General features: G+C 36.5%; 1 protein-coding gene across 2 annotated transcripts in view; it reads right to left on the bottom strand.

Annotated features, from left to right (window-relative positions):
* Positions 1–19,082, bottom strand: part of TBC1D12 (TBC1 domain family member 12) — a 58,569-nt gene that overhangs the window by 4,507 nt on the left and 34,980 nt on the right. For both annotated transcript variants that reach the window (XM_026710487.2, XM_026710488.2), the window contains 9 exons: positions 16,724–16,806; positions 14,513–14,630; positions 14,074–14,180; positions 11,726–11,806; positions 8,894–8,988; positions 6,612–6,683; positions 5,234–5,362; positions 2,064–2,173; positions 244–502 (listed from right to left, as the gene is read on the bottom strand). In XM_026710487.2, the coding sequence (XP_026566272.1) occupies positions 244–502; positions 2,064–2,173; positions 5,234–5,362; positions 6,612–6,683; positions 8,894–8,988; positions 11,726–11,806; positions 14,074–14,180; positions 14,513–14,630; positions 16,724–16,806 (1,054 nt within the window). The remainder of the gene's footprint in view (positions 1–243; positions 503–2,063; positions 2,174–5,233; positions 5,363–6,611; positions 6,684–8,893; positions 8,989–11,725; positions 11,807–14,073; positions 14,181–14,512; positions 14,631–16,723; positions 16,807–19,082) is intronic.

The raw sequence follows: 19,082 nt of genomic DNA, 5'->3' as shown, positions 1-19,082 counted from the left end.
CGGCCAGTAACACGACCACCAAGCCATGCCTACCCAGTCACATGACCACCAAGCCACACCCACCACCTAAGCCACGCCCACAGAACCGGTTGTTAAAAATGTTGAATCCCACCCCTGGGCAAAGCCTTATTTTCCTAGACAAGCTTAATCTCCATCTCTGCTCGTGGCTGCACCTCTTTTAAATTGAGAGTTTCTTACTGATAAAAATTAAACGTTTATCCATGACATACCGCTGGTACTTACCTGAGCCCATTTTTTGTTACTATTCTGCATCTGAATGGATGTGATGCACGAGAAGAGCTTCTCCGATGTGATATCTTCTGGTAGCTTTGTTAGAAACTGTGCTATATGAATAAAGTCCATCTGCAGGAGAATATCTTCGTATATCCTAAGGATTCCTAATCCAGTTCTGAACAAAAATTCTTCTCCATCTCTACAAAAGACATCCCAAACTCGACAGGCCAAATCAAGGGGTAGTGATTTGCTGTACAGGGTGAAGATCCTGCATTTTGAAATTAAAAAGAATCGGGCACGTAAGGGCAAAATACCACAACAAAATAATTTCTCTTGTACTATCAGTGATTATTTAATCTAGCTAAACAATCACACTCTGAGTTAAGGAATGAAATACCAGTAAATGTTTCATTTGCAACAATTATCAACTCCCAAGTGTACCTCCTACATTCCAAGTGAAGTAATATGAACATTAGAAAGCCAGTTTGGTGTAGCGGTTAAGATACCAGGCTAGAAATCAGGAGATAGTTCTAGTCCTGCCATCAGCACAAAGCAAGAGGTCATATTCAGCAAGTTCTGACCAGTTCTGGAGAACCGGTAACAGAAATTTTGAATAGTTTGGAGAACCGGCAAATCCCACCTCTCACTGGCCCCACCTCCATCTATTCTCTGCCTCCCGAGTCCCAGCTGATCATCTGGGTCTTCTTCTGTTGCCTTGCATAGGAGAACAGAGCTGGAAAGCAGGTTAGTGGGGTGGGTAGGGAATGGGATTTTGCAGTAACCTTCCCCAGCCAACCCACCAATCCACGCCTACCAAGCCATGCTATGCCCACCAAGCCACACCCACAGAACCGGTAGTAAAAAAATTTGAATCCCACCACTGCATAAAGCCAACTGAGTGACTTGGGCCAGTCTCTCTCAACCCTGGGAAGAAAGCACTGACGAACTACTTTTGAAATCTTGTCAAGAAAACTGCAGGGATGTATCCAGTTGCCTAAAATCAACAAAGACTTGAAGACTCAAAAAAAAAAAGCCAATTTAGGAAGTGGATATGTAGTTCTATTTGGAGAAAAACCTATTGTATCCATTAACTAGATTTCAGCACTGCATTTTTTAAAAAAATCTGCCTGCTGTGGCTTGGTGCCACAGTAGTGGTTAATGGGGACAGCAGAATGGGAACACATAATATTATAAGCAGCATATTTTTCTCTGAGATGCAGTTCAATCCAGGAATTTGTTTTTAGTGGCAAAATTTAGTTCAGAAGCTAGTTAGGTGAAACACCATTGTTTAGTCTCCTTCTCTTATATTTACCAACCTTATTTGGCCAGGGAGAAAACTGTTTTTGTTGTAAATAAGCAACTGAAGGTTAAACCCATGGGATAACCTTCAACAAACCATCTACCAGTTAAATCCCATTCTCTTGTTTAGCCCTCTGTGCCTTATGCATACATGTTACAGTTACTTCTGTTCTCCTAACCAGATATATCCTTAACCAATCACAAGGATTGCAATAATGGCAAATATCTGTAGCTCAGGTGTAGGATGAAGGTTTGTTCTCTGAATTTGTGGGTTGGTTTCCAAATCTTTCATTATCAGGATACATAACATCTTCAGTGGAACACTGACACTGACAATCCCTAAGCTCCACTGAAGGTGTTACCTAGCCTGGTAATGAAATGTTCAGAAACCAACCCACAAGCTTGGAAAATGAACCTTTCACCTTCAATCACAAGGAATCCTAGAATGCCCATTAAAATCTGGCTTGCATTTAACTTCACCTGAAAGCTTATCAGTGTGGCATGATGTGACCATTAAGTTTTCAACGTACCAATCTATCAAGTATATGTCGGGGGTAAGATTATAGGATTTAAAATGATGAAACAGTTTAGGCAGGTTTTCCTCAAAAAATACTTCAAATGCTGCAAAGTACTTCAGCATCTATAAAGGAAAGGGAGAAAAATGTAAAATTCAGGAAAACCTACAAAATGCCACAAATTCTGAAACTTCTGCAGAATTATACATTAGCTTACAGAACAGAGTATGCCTAATTTAAACAGTAAATCTTAAAGTGAGATTGCGGTTACTGTATAACAGATTATGCAGTTGAGAAATAATTTAGCTGATATTCAAACACTCGGGGTTAAGGATTCCAGCTTTTAATTACCCTTGCAACGTAGGTCAGTGTTTCTCATCCTTGGCAACTTTAAGATTGCTTGATGGGGGGAATTTTGGGAGTTGAAGTCCACATCTTAAAGTTGCCAGGACTGAGAAACACTGATACAGATAGTAGCAAAAATAAAGATATAGTGAATATAGAAAGTCTATACACTCCAGTTAAAATTGTCAGATTTTTGAGCTGTAAAAAAATCACAAACTGAAATCTTTTAGGGAGAAAAAACAACAACAATAAAAATGTACAGTAATGTGGTTGCATAAGTGTGCATACCCTTAAAATGATTTAAACTCAGTATAACATGCACTACATTAAAAATACAGTAAAATTATAAAAATATACAAAGATAACTCAGCAACAATCTTTAGCACAACTGATCAAATGAAGCCTACCAGAACAACACTATTTTCACTAAGGGCAAAACATAACCAGAGACTAGGCCATCAATGTTTCCCCAGGTGCAATATCCTCCAGGTGTAATATCCCACAATACTGGTGCAAACATAAAAAATGCTCTTATTTCATCACCATTGATCACCTACCTAAGGTTATAAGACAATGTTTCTCAACCGTGGCAATTTTACGATGAGTGGACTTCAACTCCCAGAATTTCCCACCAGCATGTCATCCAGTAAGAACTGGAAAGGCACAAGTACCCCCACTTGTGGTATAGGAGGAAACACAACAGGTGAAACTCAAAAAATTAGCATATTGTGCAAAAGTTTATTTATTTCAGTAATGCAACTTAAAAGGTGAAAGGAATATATGAGATAGACTCATTACATGCAAAGCAAGATAGTTCAAGCCGTGATTTGTCATAATTGAGATGATGATGGCTTACAGTTTATGAAAACCCCAAATCCACAATCTCAGGAAATTAGAATATTACATCAATAAAACAAGGATTGTACATAGAACAAGATCGGACCTCTGAAAAGTATAAGCATGCAGATGTACTCAGTACTTGGTTTGGGCCCCTTTTGCAGCAATGACTGTCTCAATGCGGAGTGGCATGGAAGCTATCAGCCTGTGGCACTGCTGAGGTGTTATGGAAGACCAGGATGCTTCAATAGTGGCCTTCAGCTCTTCTGCATTGTTCGGTCTCATGTCTCTCATCTTTTTCTTGGCAATGCCCCATAGATTCTCTATGGGGTTCAGGTCAGGCGAGTTTGCTGGCCAATCAAGCACAGTAATCCCACGGTCACTGAACCAGGTTTTGGTGCTTTTGGCAGTGTGGGCAGGTGCCAAGTCCTGCTGGAAAATGAAGTCAGCATCCCCATAAAGCTCATCTGCAGAAGGAAGCATGAAGTGCTCCAAAATCTCCTGGTAGACGGCTGCGTTGACCCTGGACTTAATGAAGTACAGTGGACCAACACCAGCAGATGACATGGTTCCCCAAATTAACACAAACTGTGGAAACTTCACACTGGACTCCAAGTATCTTGCAGTTTGTGTCTCTCCATTCTTCCTCCAGACTCTGGGTCCTTGGTTTCCAAATGAGATGCAAAAGTTGCTCTCATCATCAGAAAAGAGGACCTTGGACCACTGAGCAACAGATCAATTCTGTTTTTCTTTAGCCCAGATAAGACGCTTCTGACATTTGTTGTTCAGGATTGGCTTGACAAGAGGAATATGACATTTGAAGTCCATGTCTAGGATCCGTCTATGTGTGGTGGCTCTTAATGCACTGATTCCAGCCTCAGTCCACTCCTTGTGAAAGTCCCCAACACTTTTGAATGGCCTTTTCCTGACAATCCTCTCCAGGCTGCGGTCATCCCTGCTGCTTGTGCACCTTTTTCTTCCACACTTTTCCCTTCCACATAACTTTCTATTAATGTGCTTTGATACAGCACTTTGGAACATCCAACTTCTTTTGCAATTACCTTTTGAGGCTTTCCCTCCTTATGGAGGGTGTCAATGATGGTTTTCTGCACAACTGTCAGGTCAGCAGTCTTTCCCATGATTGGGCTTCCTACTGAACCAGACTGAGAGGCCATTTAAAGGCTCGGGAACCGTTTTGCAGGTGTTATGGCTTAATTAGCTGATTAGAGAGGGACACTTCGAGCCTAGAACATTGCACCTTTCCACAATATTCTAATTTTCTAAGATTGTAGATTTGGGGTTTTCGTGAGCTGTAAGCCATAATCATCTCAATTATGACACATCCCGGCTTGAACTATCTTGCTTTGCATGTAATGAGTGTATCTCATATATTAGTTTCACCTTTTAAGTTGTATTACTGAAATAAATGAACTTTGGCACGATATTTTAATTTTTCAAGTTTCACCTGTATCTGTTTTGGACCAAACATATCGGCAGCTTAGTGGAACAATGCAAGTTTATACCCCAATATTTTCCTGGCAGCAACATTCTCAAAGAACTGCAGCTTCTGAAGTGTTTTTTGAAAGGTAACCCAATGAGGAGTTTTGTGCAGTAATCCAATCCTGGTGTATCTAAGACATGTGTTACTAGGCATAAGTAATCAGAGTACTATTTTCTTCTTGCTGTCTCTTTGTCTAAAAGGCAAAAGACTGCAGAGATTACCATTGTGTCACAGGAAACTAGACGAACTGAAAATAGAATGTGCAAATTCTGAAAAATGCAACACTTCTGCAAAGGGACAACACATTCTACTGATGCATTTGCTGCTGGTACAGTTCCTTGGGTGCAAATACCTGTTAGCTATAAGGAGGTATACTAAACTTTGGTGTTTTCAAAACTAAGAATGTCACTGACTTCAATAGAAACTTACTTGTCCACAAACGTTTTGCAGTAAAAAGAAATCAAGTCAAATAATAGTAGAAAGTCATCATATGGACACATACCATGCTATGATCCACACGAAAAAAGGCTAGCTGGCATGGCTTGTTCAAAAGGTTTGCAAAGGCAATAAAAGCATCTGCCTCCTCCAGATTAAGTATGAGAACCGCAGCAATGAAAGACATTCCTTGGACCTTTAACACGCAAACAAACACACAAACAAACACACAAACAAACTTTTGAGTGTACCAAGTAAAAGACTAATTTTTATGCTTTGGCTTAAGTTGTAGTATTTTTGAAAACTAGGATATCACCAAATTATGACAATAAGATGGGCAGCTTATTCTGAACCAGATACTCCTATTTTTCATTCATTTACTTGCTGAATTATACTTTGGTCTAAAAATAACAGTGATTATGCATATAGAAAAAAATATGCCCATCGTGAGTAAAAGATGCTCAATATTTTACTTTAGACAACTAAAATTTGGCACATGTTCTAAGCAAGTATAGAAGGAAGGAAAATATTTGTGGGTAAATGAATGTTCTATACATACAATGATTCTCAGCAATTTCTTTCTACTTTCCATTTGTCTAGAGTATCACTTTAAAGTAATGCAATCCTGTGCATATTTACTGAGAAGTAGGATATCTAGAGATATCTAACCGTGAGATATTTATATTTGCTAGGGATATCTCTTCTGTATTCCTAGCGACTATACAAGGATAACTCAAGGACAGCATTAGGAAGAGCACCCTTTGATGTGAAATACCTTACAGCAGAATAGTTACACGAGTTTCTCAAATTCAGCAACTTTAAGAGGAGTGGACTTCAACTCCCTAGAATTCCCTAGACAGCAACAGAATTGAATTTCAACTATGGAAGTTAGCAGAACGTGTTTTCCCTTTTGGGGTCAAAAGGTTAAGTTTGTGGTAATTCACTCAATTTATAAAGCATATATTTATAATCATATCAATGATCATATATATCAATATAATAAATTACGGAAGCTTTGCTTTTACTTAATTTCTATTTTATTGTTGTGAAATACCCAGCTTTTGAGAGTTGGAAGGCATACAAATGTAATACCTTATTATCATTATTATGGTTGGTTGCACAGTCAGTCGAGTGTTTAGACTGGTTTTGGCATTTTTATCCAACTATCAAATCTTTCCCAGGGATTTGGGATAGGAAGGTGTTGGTGTTTGATGGTGTTGAAAGTAAAGTCACAGGATGTAAACTGATCCAGGTAAAGCTGCCTTTTGCAACTGATTATTATTTTTGTCAATGCCCATGATGTTCAGGTTGTACTCCAGATATTTTGGAATTGCACCAAGAACATTGATTATTATTGATACTACCTTTGCTTTCTTTTCCACAGTCATTCTACTTTATCATTGTCATTGTTGTTGAAAGATTGACAACACCGTACAAATACTTACATATCCTACATCAGGTCTGTAACATGTATATGCTCCCAAGACACTGTGCAAGAGGTCATGATAAGGGCCACCCTAAAATAGAAACAGTAGATCAAAAAAGTAAAGGTTCAAAATGGAAATTTAAAAATGGAGATATATGATAAAAGTTATTTTCAATCAAGAAAAAAACCTACATAGAATAATCACACTGAAGTTTATATATATTATATAACTATTAATACCAACTTTTTATCACCCAGCAATCATGTCATTAAAATTACTTTTTAAATCTCCTCATTATAACTCTTATGTGAATGAATTAATGATCTTGAATGTCAATCGCTGTTCTTTTTTTTTTTAAATACACACTAGGTTCAACTTCAGCAAAGAGGGGAATGTTTTATACTCTGCTTTTGTGATAAAGACATTCCATTTTCTAAATTTTGTATTGTAAAGCTTGTATTTTTGCCTAGACAGATCTATGAATACAATATATTCTATATGCTAACCAGTGCAAAGTAGATTATATGTAAGGTAAGTCTCTACCCACTGCCAGAAGCTTGGCAATTAGTATCTATGTGAGGAAGAATTATTCTGTGTGGTAACAAAATTTATTCCTTATGGAGGCATTTTTACCCATTAATTTGGGCAATTTATCTACCTCCTCAATCCTAGTAGACTCTAGGAACTTTACAAATATTAATATAGAAAATAACTGTAATCAATACTATGAATTACATTAGGTCATTAGAACTAATGGTCCAGGATAATACATTCAATAATCTGTTCTGCTCTCATCATTATAATTTTCACTGGAAGGCTACTGCATTTAAAAAGCAGCTTTATTAAAAAGAGGAATTCTAGTATGTCCATTCTTTTCTGACATACCTAATTAGGGACAAGGCAACAATGATTACAAGCAATAAACAAGATTGAAATAATTTGCAATTTAATAAAAGTGATGCAGTCATATGGTATGTGTTTAGTCACGATGAAATAAAGAAGGCTTCAAATCCATAGGTTATGCTTTAGCATTTTGTAATTCAAACAGGAAGGGGAAAGGAGATTTTGTATTGATAAATGTTCGTTTCGAAGCGCATGAATGGAAATACTGCCTAAGCAAGATACGCCAGCCTTGTTCCCAGACTAGTTTTAGGATTTCACTGCAAAACTGTTTCCCTACCTCGGCAACTTTAAGGTGTGTAAACTTCAATTTCTAGTCAAAACAGCCATTGTCAAGGCTGACTGGTAACACCTCCCTACTCGCAACTTGACCACAGAAATGATTTGGAATGTGTTGGGAGCTGGAACAAAGATAAGGGATGTATGTGAGCCATGTGCAACCTGATAAAATCCCTATACTTCAAGGCCACGCAATGGGAACCTTCCAAAGCGCAGACTGTTTTCCCAAAATAAAAAGAATGTGCTGGATTAGTGGGCAATATTGGACAAAAGGTGGCCCAAGTGGGGAAAAGGGGAAATTAACTATGCTGTTTTTTTGCACGAAAAACCTCAGAGCTAGCTTCACTTCTTCTGTGCCCGTATGGATTTATTAGAAAACTTATACTCTTGGTAAAATAATGTTGCTGCATATGCCAATCAGACAGTTGACAGTCATTGCTTAGGATTTTGTTGAATTGAAGTCCACACACATCTTAAAGTTGTCAAGGTTGGGAAACAATACTGTAAAACATCGAGCAGCTTCACTTTCACAACGAGACATTTATCAGAGGAACCTACTATTTTATTTATTACTCTGTAATAAAGAGATGGAATTGCAGTATCAACATTTTGAGGGGCATAATATCGGTACCTGAACATTAACTTATGTACAAGCAAAATAAAAAATATGCTTTTAAAAAATGGTCTCATAACATGTACACACTGGGGTTGAATTCTTTCCTTCACACAACTTTGAAAACGAAAATGTAAAATTTCCCCCTAAGTATATTTTGATTGAAAAATACAACACAGGTGTTATACTCCCGACCAATTTTGCTTGCATTCTTCTTCTTCTTCTTCTATAGGCTTTTAAAAAGCTCAAAACATAACAGCTGCAGTTCTACAGAAATCCAAACATCAGCCTTTCTGCCCTACTTCAGCTTGCAAGAGTGTTTATAATATATACAAACTGTACATATTTTATAACTATCTTTATCTTAGTTAAGCCCCTCTTAATGGAGAAGGAACTTATCGACTGCATTAAACCATGACAGAAAAGTCTTCCAACGATAAAAGTCTTGCTTTTAGCAACCATTATATTAAAAGCAGTCTAATCTCAAAGCTTAATCAATAAACGTTACCTTCTGAAAAATATAAAGGGATGGAAATGTGCGGGATATATCCAATTTTATTAGCTCCAAGCTAGCTTCTCGGTCAGCAAGTGATGCTCCAGCATCTAGAGAGAGTAAACCTGCAGATTTATACATGTCTGTAGACTGATTTCCAGTAATGTAAGATTATATTCCTCTGAAACACAGTTTGTAAGTTTTCTTAAATCAATCACAGACATTCAGGTATTCTTGGGTTATGTAATGGCTCCTGCCACCACAGTTGGAAGTTGTAGTGGTCATAAGCTGGATCACTCACATAATCAATCCACTTTTACAATATTTACAGTGGTCATTAAATGAATCACCATGGTTGTTAAGCAAATCAATAGCAATAGCACTTAGATTTATATACCGCTTCACAGTGCTTTACACCCCTGTCTAAGCGATTTACAAAGTCAGCATATTGCCCTCAACAATCTGGGTCCTCATTTTACCAACCTCGGAAGGATGGAAGGCTGAGTCAACCTTGGGCCGGTCAGGATCAAACTGCTGACAGTCGGCAGAATTAGCCTGCAAAACTGCATTCTAACCTCTCTGCCGCCACAGCTCTTGGCTCAATGGTTCACTATATACTGTAGTTGTGGTTTTGGCAAAAACTGGACATTGATGTTGGTTTTCAGCAAATCCATTGTAAAACACAGTCACGTGACTGGGACACTGCTAACAGTCATAAATGTGGTCAGTTTCCCAGTGCATAAAGTGGTCGTGTGACTGCAGTCCCGCCCTATTGTCAGAACTTCAAATCCAGGTCATAACTATACCCAGGGAGACATCTGTTGTAATTCTAACTGCTAAGTGATTTGTCACAAGTTGAGGACTACCGATATTCCAAAGGGAATGCTAATTGAAAACAAAAACAAAAGAAAGAACAGGGCAGCAATTTCATCACAAGCTACTTCAATATTCAAGTAAAAGCATTCACACATTTCCACTGTTTCAATATTTCTGTTATGTTACATCTACTTTAAACTTTAACTGACATGCCATTATACAGAAGAAAATTATTTTCACAGCAAAATACAAGGAATGGTATTATCAGAATTCTCCCATAATTCCCCTTCCTCCCAGCCTCCATTTTGTGCGACTCTATTCTTCCCATTCTACAATGAGCAGCAGTCACCCTTTCCTAACATGGAGGACTCTGCCCTAAACCTGAATTTCCGGAGGCTCCATAAATCGTGGACTTGCTTATTCAAACATCTCCACAACATAATTTAGTTAGGACTACAGCCTGCCTCTCATCTGCTGACAAAACCAAACACATTGAACCTTTTGTGTCCCAAATTTTGTGAACCAAATTTAGCCATTTTTGCTTTCCAGCTGAAGGGAGCCTTTTTCTTTTCTTCTTTTGCTCCTGTGAAAATAGTTTTAAACTAACATTTTTTAAACATTTTATAATGGAACTCTGCATTAGGTGCATTTTCCAAGAGCAGACTTGAACTTCTCCTAGTTTCATTCATATTCTTATGTGAATATTCTTGCATTAGTGAAATGCTGCACTATACATATTTGTCGTTTTCACTAGCTTTCCTCTACCTGAATTTTTGGCTCAATGTTTTTTCCCTGTGTTTATCCCTCATTCTTTTTTTTTTTTTGTCTTTTCGCTTATCTCTTATCCCTTTTTGATTCTTCCCCATTCTTCCCTCCTTCTCCAGACTAAACTTTAGCGTGAGACTAGGGAGGCATTTACTTCAATTAATTAAACCATTTTTTCTGCCTAACAAGCTATGACTCAGCTCTGTTGCTTTTTAATATGGACTTTTCTCCCTGCACCAAATATACATGCTGTTCATTATGAGGTTACCATAACAGCAAACTTATTTTTTTTCCCTGGCACTGTTTTTGAAAAATATCTACTGGTGATCCTCGATTAGCGATGGTTAATTGGGACAAGGAACTCTGTAAATGTGATGCAACTGCACCGACTTATGATGGCAGTTCTGGTTGCTATTGTTTGATTTAGCCTTCATGGGTCACTAGGAATAACATCATGTGATTGCCATTTGTGACTTCCTGCTGACTTCCCCATTGACTCTGCTCATTGGTAACCAGCAGTGAAGGCTGCAAATGATGGATTATGTGACTGAAGGATGCTGCGATGTTATAATTGCAAGCTGGCTGCCAAGTGCCCAAATTGTGATCATGTGACCTGCGGGAATGCTGCAACTATGAGGACCTGTCACAACCTTCCTCATTCAGCACTGTAAAAACTCTGAATAGCTGCTGAATGAGGACTACGTGTAATTAGGATTTGTAAGTGTGTTAGGAATATGTATGCCATACAGCCATTTAGCAGATGACAGGGTTAGTCAGGATCTTGTATTGAAAAAAATATCATCTTTTCCCACAGTTTTGTAACAGCCAGAAGAAGAAAGGAGCAAAACTGACTGGGCATAAAAAGTGAACTTAGGTAGAAAAAATTAGCATGACTTATAAAACCAGAATCTTACTAAGTCGTGCTGTTATTTCAGAAGAAAAGGGCATTATGAAGCTTATAACAACAATAGCTATGAAGTTTAATGTAAAACAAACATCTTCTAACACAGGGTTGAGCATATCCAGGAGTTCCACATAGCACTGATAATTCAGAATTGTACCACTACAGAGACTAGAGTCCCAAATGTGACCCTCTACATAACATTTCTATAATTTTTCTCTCTGACTTTCCCTTTAAGTAAGTATGAAACATACAATTGTCTGCTAAATGGTTCTGTGTTTGGAAATTATATTGTTAAAATCCCTGAAAGTGTATTTGCATTATCATAAACAGTACGAACAGTAGATCATGCCATTTCGAAATACCTTCTGTATCATTTTCAGTGCCTGTCTCTCCAAAAATTTTCCATCGTTCCTTGGCTCTAGATAAGAAAATTTCATAGAGTTCTGCAAAACACAGCAAAATGTAGCCAGAAATCAAATTTATGACTTTGCAAATTGAACGGTATAATTCCCATTCCAGTATTAATTTACAGATTTTTTTTTTAAAAAACATAACTTTTATAAATTGACTAGTAGAAGTCTTGGTTTAATGATTTAGGAACTTCTAACCTCAGTAATTAGATTCAACCTCTACTCACCTAAGGGTAAAAAGAGAATACAAAGGGACAAATACATGCTTTTGTTACCATGAATATGGTATACAGGTGGTGGTATATAGGAATACGGTATACATATGGTATACCATGAATACAGGTGTTCCTTGCTTATCAACCCTAACTGGGACTGAAATTTCTATCCCTAAGCAAAGTGATGGTTAGGCGAAATGTCACCTGTTTGTACCACTTAGTGATGGCAGTTCCGGTAATCCCAGTTGCAGTTGCTAGGCAACGACCTCATACTGAGACGGGGTTGCACTACCCCATTCAGACCCTAGTTCTCAATCTGGGGTTCTCCTCACATCTCACCTCTCCTGCTTGAAGAGCAGGGGGCAGACATGACCAGGGGAGCTTTTGCACTGCTCCGGTTCGTACACCAGTTGTGACCTTTCCTGGATTATGACTCCCTATGTGCAGTTAGTCAAGTCATGGTCATTTTTCACCTGGACTATTGCAATGTGGCTACCCTTGACGTTCATTTGGAAGCTTCAAGTGCGGCAGTGAGAGGAGTCTTTGGGGTCCCTAGGATGTAGGCGATGACCAGGCTGAGCCTGAGGGAGGGGTCAAGTATGTCGTTTGGAGTTTCTCTACACCCATAAGAGATCTAAGTCCAGCCCTCCTTGAATTCCGTTGACTCAAATCTGCCAATTTGCCTTGACTGTTACTAATTCAGCTTCTCAAAGAAAGCTAGCATGGAGTAAAGTTGTACTCATTTAAACAACCTTGATTCCTGGTTTGTTGCACCTGACACATGTTACACCTCTGCCCGGAGAATTTTACTAGCTACTGGTCTGCTTCCAAGTGCAGTTCAAGGTGTTGGTTATGACCACTAAAGCCCTTAATGGCCTAGGTCCAGGCTACCTGATGAACCATTTTGTTCTGGTAGAACAAGCCTGTCCTACTCATGCCAACAGAAAGAGTTGAACAATCCAAAAGTAAGTGGAATTATTGCTTCCCTGATTTGGAAAGTAGATTTGTAGCTCCTAAAATTGAATTTGCCTCCTTGGAAGCATTGTTACACTGCTGATTCACATTCATTTTCACATTCAACTACAATTCAAATATTCTGTTCTCATTTATCATGCCAGATAATCCTCATTTCTTATGCATTCAATTCTATTTCCTAACTGGAAAACTTTGCACCTATCTCCATTAAACATTATTCTGTAACTTCTAGTTCGGCTTTCTGATCAGTCAAAAACAGCTTGAATTTTGCTCTTGTGGGCTACAGTATTAACTTTATCATCAAGCTTTGTATTAACTGCAAATGTGATATATTCTAAGTCATTCATGAAAATGAAGAGTAGAAAGCCCAGGATCTAATTCAATGGTACACCATTTGACACCTATTAAAGTTTGATGAGCAACTGTTGATTATCATTGTTTGGCTCAAACAACCTGGTCATCACCTCTCTAGTCACTGAATCATAACTGCAGCTATTGAAAATAAGCTTCTCTCTCTCCCCCCCTAACTCTCCCCCCACATACTATTTAATGTCCTTTTAGTAGTTTCCTCCTTCTGGGGAAAATATGTCTACATTATCCTAAACACCCCTCCCGAAGTGTTGAGAGGGGGCACTGATATAGCAAAACCTTTGATAATCTGTTCAGAAATTAACTATTCAAATAAAAAAGAAAATTAGTTTGTTAAGCCTTGACAAATGAATTCTCACTTATATTAACCCCACGTTATTTCTACATTGTTTAGAGCTAACATTTAAAATACTATAGATTATTACTAGCTAAATGTATACCATAAGAAATGTTAGTCACCACCATGTAAGTTTAACTTGTAGAATAGTTCAAAAACTCTGATTTTTTTTCATTCAGCCCTTTTGACTATCTTTTAAAGAAAGGGCTTCAATTTAAGTCAGGGATCTAAGGGCCACATAAATCTCATCATTTATAAGGGAAGCACTAGGTTACTGAAGTGTGACAGTTAATAATGCAATTATTCCTGGGCAAAATGCCCACCATCATACACTCAAGGTAACCAAAGGGTGAGTTACATTGCAGAATATTATCGCTTGAACCTATTCTATGCTTCTAACTTACCAGGAGTGATATTTAATTCATTTCCTACGGCGAGACTCCAAACCCTTCCACGAACGCTTGGAGGTAATCCTTGCCACCATAATTCTCGCACTCGCCTTGTAGAACGCCTATAAAGACACAGAAGTAAAAATAGTTTAAAAGTTTGACCACTGCTAGAAATATCCTAGCATCAAATACAGCAGTAAACTTTAGCTTTATATAAGAAGCCAGATGTTTTCTATTGAAATTTACTAGTAGTGCTTCCTGTGAGTGTAATATTGCCTGATCTTATAAGACAGCACTGCTATCTTAATATGTGATTTCTGAATTGTAAAATAAAATAGCAGATACAAGAAAAAGTAATTCTATGTTGTGATGAATTAAAAGTACAGCGGAGAACAGAAAGGAAAACACACAGAAGTTTGCATCAATCTTGTATTACCAGGTATTCTACACTTACATGCTCTCCCAATTAGGCAGAATTTCATTGACCCAAATCACCATAGCACTAGCAATATTCTCCTCTTGTTTGAAGCGTTCTTTCATTATTTTCTTCCTTCGGTGAGCTTCTTTAATTTCTATTAAATTCAGAATTTTAATTGCAATGTGACATCAAAAGCCATGTTTAAATCAAATATTAGATCATTAAAGGATATGGGTCCCTTAAATATAAATGCTTATAAAATATATATCTGCTATGTAAACAACTCATAGCAGAGATAATTCTGATTACAGGAATGAATGTATTTATTACACTGTTGCAGCTCTTTTTTCAACATCAGAAAAAGTAAACAGGTATGTGCAAAGCCTTCCATCTCCAGAAAAGGACATTCTGAGGGATTCTAAAATGTTATTTTTTTCCCCTATTGAGCAATCCCAAGAGTGGTGTCCAGCTGTTTTCTAGAAGTAGATTTGGAACACCATAAATCACTTCCTTATTTTGGAAGATTTCCTGGAGGGAAATAGCCCCATAACACCTGGAATTGTCAGGTGGTATGATCTGGAATAAAATGAGAACATTTTCAAGAATGTTACATTTTTAAGGATGAAGTGTTTTGTCCATATCGTACAGTCAACCTTTTGCAACTGTGAAAATCTACATAGTCATAGTAAATTCTGATGTCACTTTTCTACATATCAAAACACAGAGTCTGGTAGATGTCAAGGATAACTTCTATGGACGCTCTGATAGCAATACTGCTTTTATTTAAAATAAGTTTTCTTAGATGAGATTAAAATCTACTTCATATCATGAGGTATTGCCCTAACAAAATAACTGTATAAGTATATAGGGATACAAATAAGTATAGGGATCCAAAAGGAGAAAAAGCACAGAAGGAGGATCAAATTATTTTTAAAGAACGGGACAATTACCGTAGGTTCCAGCAATGATGGGGCCCCCATCCCTCATCCGTAACTTAATTTAGTATTTCAAAATGAGTGGATCAGTATTATTTCTTCAAATTAGCAAAAATAATATGTTAAAAATATATTGGAAACAATTATTTCAATAGTTCTCCCAGCCATGACTTTAACAAACAAAAAAATTGGAAAATCAAAATAAAATGCTGCCTCTTGGTCTGTCAGAATCTTGAAAATGCCCTCAAAGATACATTAAAAAATAATTTACAACTTTGCTTCTTGACCCATCAGACTATTACTATACTCTGAACCACAACTATACTTAAATATAAAGATGAAATTGAATAATCTCAATCTTAGAAGCTTCCACCTGAAAATATGTGGCAATCTACAATAGTTGTTTTATGTTCTGTTTTACAATTGTTGAAATACTTGTGGTATTAAAGATAAGAGTTCTCTGTATGATTAAATACAGTATAATTTTCTACAGATTAAGCCCACTGAAATAAGGGATGGAATGAATCTGGTTTAGTAGCATACTTAGGACTGAAATACTGGAAATACTAATTATAGGTGTTTAACATAATAGCATGTGCTATATTTTGTATAAAAGTTTATGCTTCTTTCATGTAGCAAACATTTTGTTGCTAGAATCATTCATTCATTCATTTAATTTCTATAGTTTTTCCATTTCAACCAAATGTGTCTGTGTGGTTCTGGGAAGCATTTCTAATAAACAATCTCTTACATATTTATAAAGGGGTGTGTGTGTGTGTGTGTATGTGTGTGTGTGTGTGTGTGTGTTTCAACTAGCACCTTTGGTTTGTCATCGAAGATGATCAGCTTGACAAAGTGAGTTAAAGATCAAATCATGAAGTAATTTAATACTTACATTTGTAATAAATCAAACAACAAACATTTCAGGTATATAAACAATGCGCACCTGTGCAAAAGATATAAATATGGTTCACTTATGGAAAGAGAGGGCTATTTTTTGGCTTCAAAAATGATCTACTGAATGCCTTTCTGAGAAAGATTATTGTGGATAGAAAAAAGCAGACTTCTTCACGTCCATATTCATGTCCGGAACGCTGACACATACACTGCATATTTTACTTGTTCAATGTGGTTTTGTTTTTGTTTTTTGGTGTGCGTGTGTGTGTGTAGTAAAAATGGTCCTTAAGACTTGGAACAATGTTGTTTTAACTTTATCTGAAGAATATAGCACCTCTGTAACAAGCCAGTTTTTTTAGTTTGGTTAAATCAGATAAATTACATAATGCACTAAATATTATTTGATCAGACATACCTCTCTTTTTTGCTTCTGCCACCATTTCATCATATTCTTGTTTGTGACGTAAAGCCTCCTCTGTAGATTTTGCAGGAAGGTTCCTAAAAAGAATTTTAAGTAGTATAGATTAATCAAATTAAAGTCTTGTTAAATGTTCCATACGTTAAAAAATGGAATGCTTGAATGGTATATTTTCCCAACGAATCCTTCATTTTACAGGTTATCATAAATAATGTACATAAAAATGTAATAACTAATGTTTTAAGAGCAAGTCTAATTACAAATAATGGAACAAATTATAGTCTGAACTAAATGGTTTTATGCTAAAACAATTTAGTTTCTAGATTCAGTGTAAGGTGCACGTCAAACCAATTTGTTCTCTGACAAGTTTGGACTAAGGATATTTGAAGGATAATCTGAAATGATATGGGATTATTATTGCTCTACTGAAAGAGACCTGAAATTACTGAATAAGAGTGCTGAAAATTGTTTAAGTATAAACATATCCCATCATCGGTTCTGAGGAGTACATAAGAAAAATAGACCAATTACCAATGCAAGTATGTGCAGAAATAAGACCAAAAAGATAATGGTACCATGAAACCCAAAGGAATAGACCACTGAGATATAATTAGTCTCCAGTGTACTATGCAACGTCACTGTTTTCATTATTCACCTGTTCATCTATATTTGAGAACTGTGCCTATTCCAAAGCTTTCAAAAAATAGAAACATATCTCTTCCACACAAACTTTATATATCTATTCTGACATCCTTCTCTCCTTCCTTGCTGTAATATCATTCGCTACCCTAGGCCTGCAGCTCCAATAAGTTGCTTTTCATCTAACTCCTACTCCAAGCACTCAAATGATTTACTCCTTCCCTGAAGTCATAATATCCTCCCAAACCAAACTTAAAATAAATGTTCAAGGATTTTAGAAAGTGTTCTGTTGCTACTCTAATTAGCAATAGGAATGATTTGAGAAAAAAAGCTGATTAGAGGATTTTTAAAAAGCTCTCTACAAGGTGAAGAGATGTGACAGCATTACATATGTGGACTAGTAGTACTTGCCTCATGCAAATAGACAGCTGCAAATTTGCTTGCTCTGGTCCCTGAAAAAATCTTTCCAAGTATGTTACCCGCATTAATGCTGAAAGAGCAAGGTATAAATCACCTAAGTGTTTATTTCTACTCTTACTAGCAGCTTCATGCTTTATTAAGTGTTATTCTATAAATGTTTCATTGTTTACTTCTTGATCCGCCTAGTAGTCTAACCTTCAAACTTGACTTTAGCCAAAAGGACTCTTGATATATACAAAATATCAAACACTCTGAATCTTTAACGTATAGATCGTTTGACATGTAAGTGTTCTAAATAAATTAAAAATAAACAAGCAACCAGTTACTTCACTGAATCAGTTTGAATTATCAACTCAATGCAGAGTAGACAATATTTATTTTAAAGTGATAAAATGCAGGTTTATTATTTAATCTTAATATTATATCTCAAAGCTTTGCTTCAAAAACAGGGTTCCAAAGAAAGCATTACTAGTTGCTTTAGAAACAGGATTATTTTCAGCAGCATGTCAATTGTACAAAGTACAGTTCCTCAGATATAAGCTAACATTAAAGCCTAATTCTTATGTGGTAAAGTTGTACCCACTTAGATTTTTAAATGATTTAAGTTTATAAGTAAAGCAGTATTAGATTGTATTCAAATAGACTACAGGCTATGATGGTTACCTAAAAAGTTTTTTTTCAATTTATAGTTATTAAAGTTAAGATACTTTTTTGCAATTCCTACTAAGATAGGTTTTACTTTTTGTAATATGAACTATGTAATGGCTTTATTTAAATATAAATATAAATATAAATATAAATATAAATATAAATATAAATATAAATATAAATATATATATATATATATATATATATATATATATATATATATATATATAGCATTCAGCTTTGTTCAGGTATTTTCCCGTCATTGTAGTTGTGCTTTTAAAGTTGTAGCAACGTTTGGCAGAATCTCATCTGCCATCATCAGGCTTCTGTAGGCAGAAGAGATGGCAGATGAGATTCTGCCAAACGTTGCTACAACTTTAAAAGCACAACTGCAATGACGTGGAAAATACCCAAACAAAGCTGAATGCCATACATGTAAGTACCCGCTAAAACTTAAGAAAAAAAATATATATATATATATATATATATATATATATATATATATATATATATATATATAAAAATCATCTTTTAATGACCCCACAATCCCTTGCAGGGTGGAGTCTGGGCAACTGAAAGCTAGCAGAGTGTTTATTGGCCGGATGCCCTTCGTGTCACCAGTGTGGAGTTTTGTCCAGCAGATATATTC

Source organism: Pseudonaja textilis, chromosome 4 (assembly GCF_049901715.1).
Source record: "Pseudonaja textilis isolate UNSWEBS1 chromosome 4, rPseTex1.2, whole genome shotgun sequence".
In the NCBI taxonomy this organism is placed as follows: domain Eukaryota; kingdom Metazoa; phylum Chordata; class Lepidosauria; order Squamata; family Elapidae; genus Pseudonaja; species Pseudonaja textilis.
This window is presented reverse-complemented; position numbering and strand designations above follow the sequence as displayed.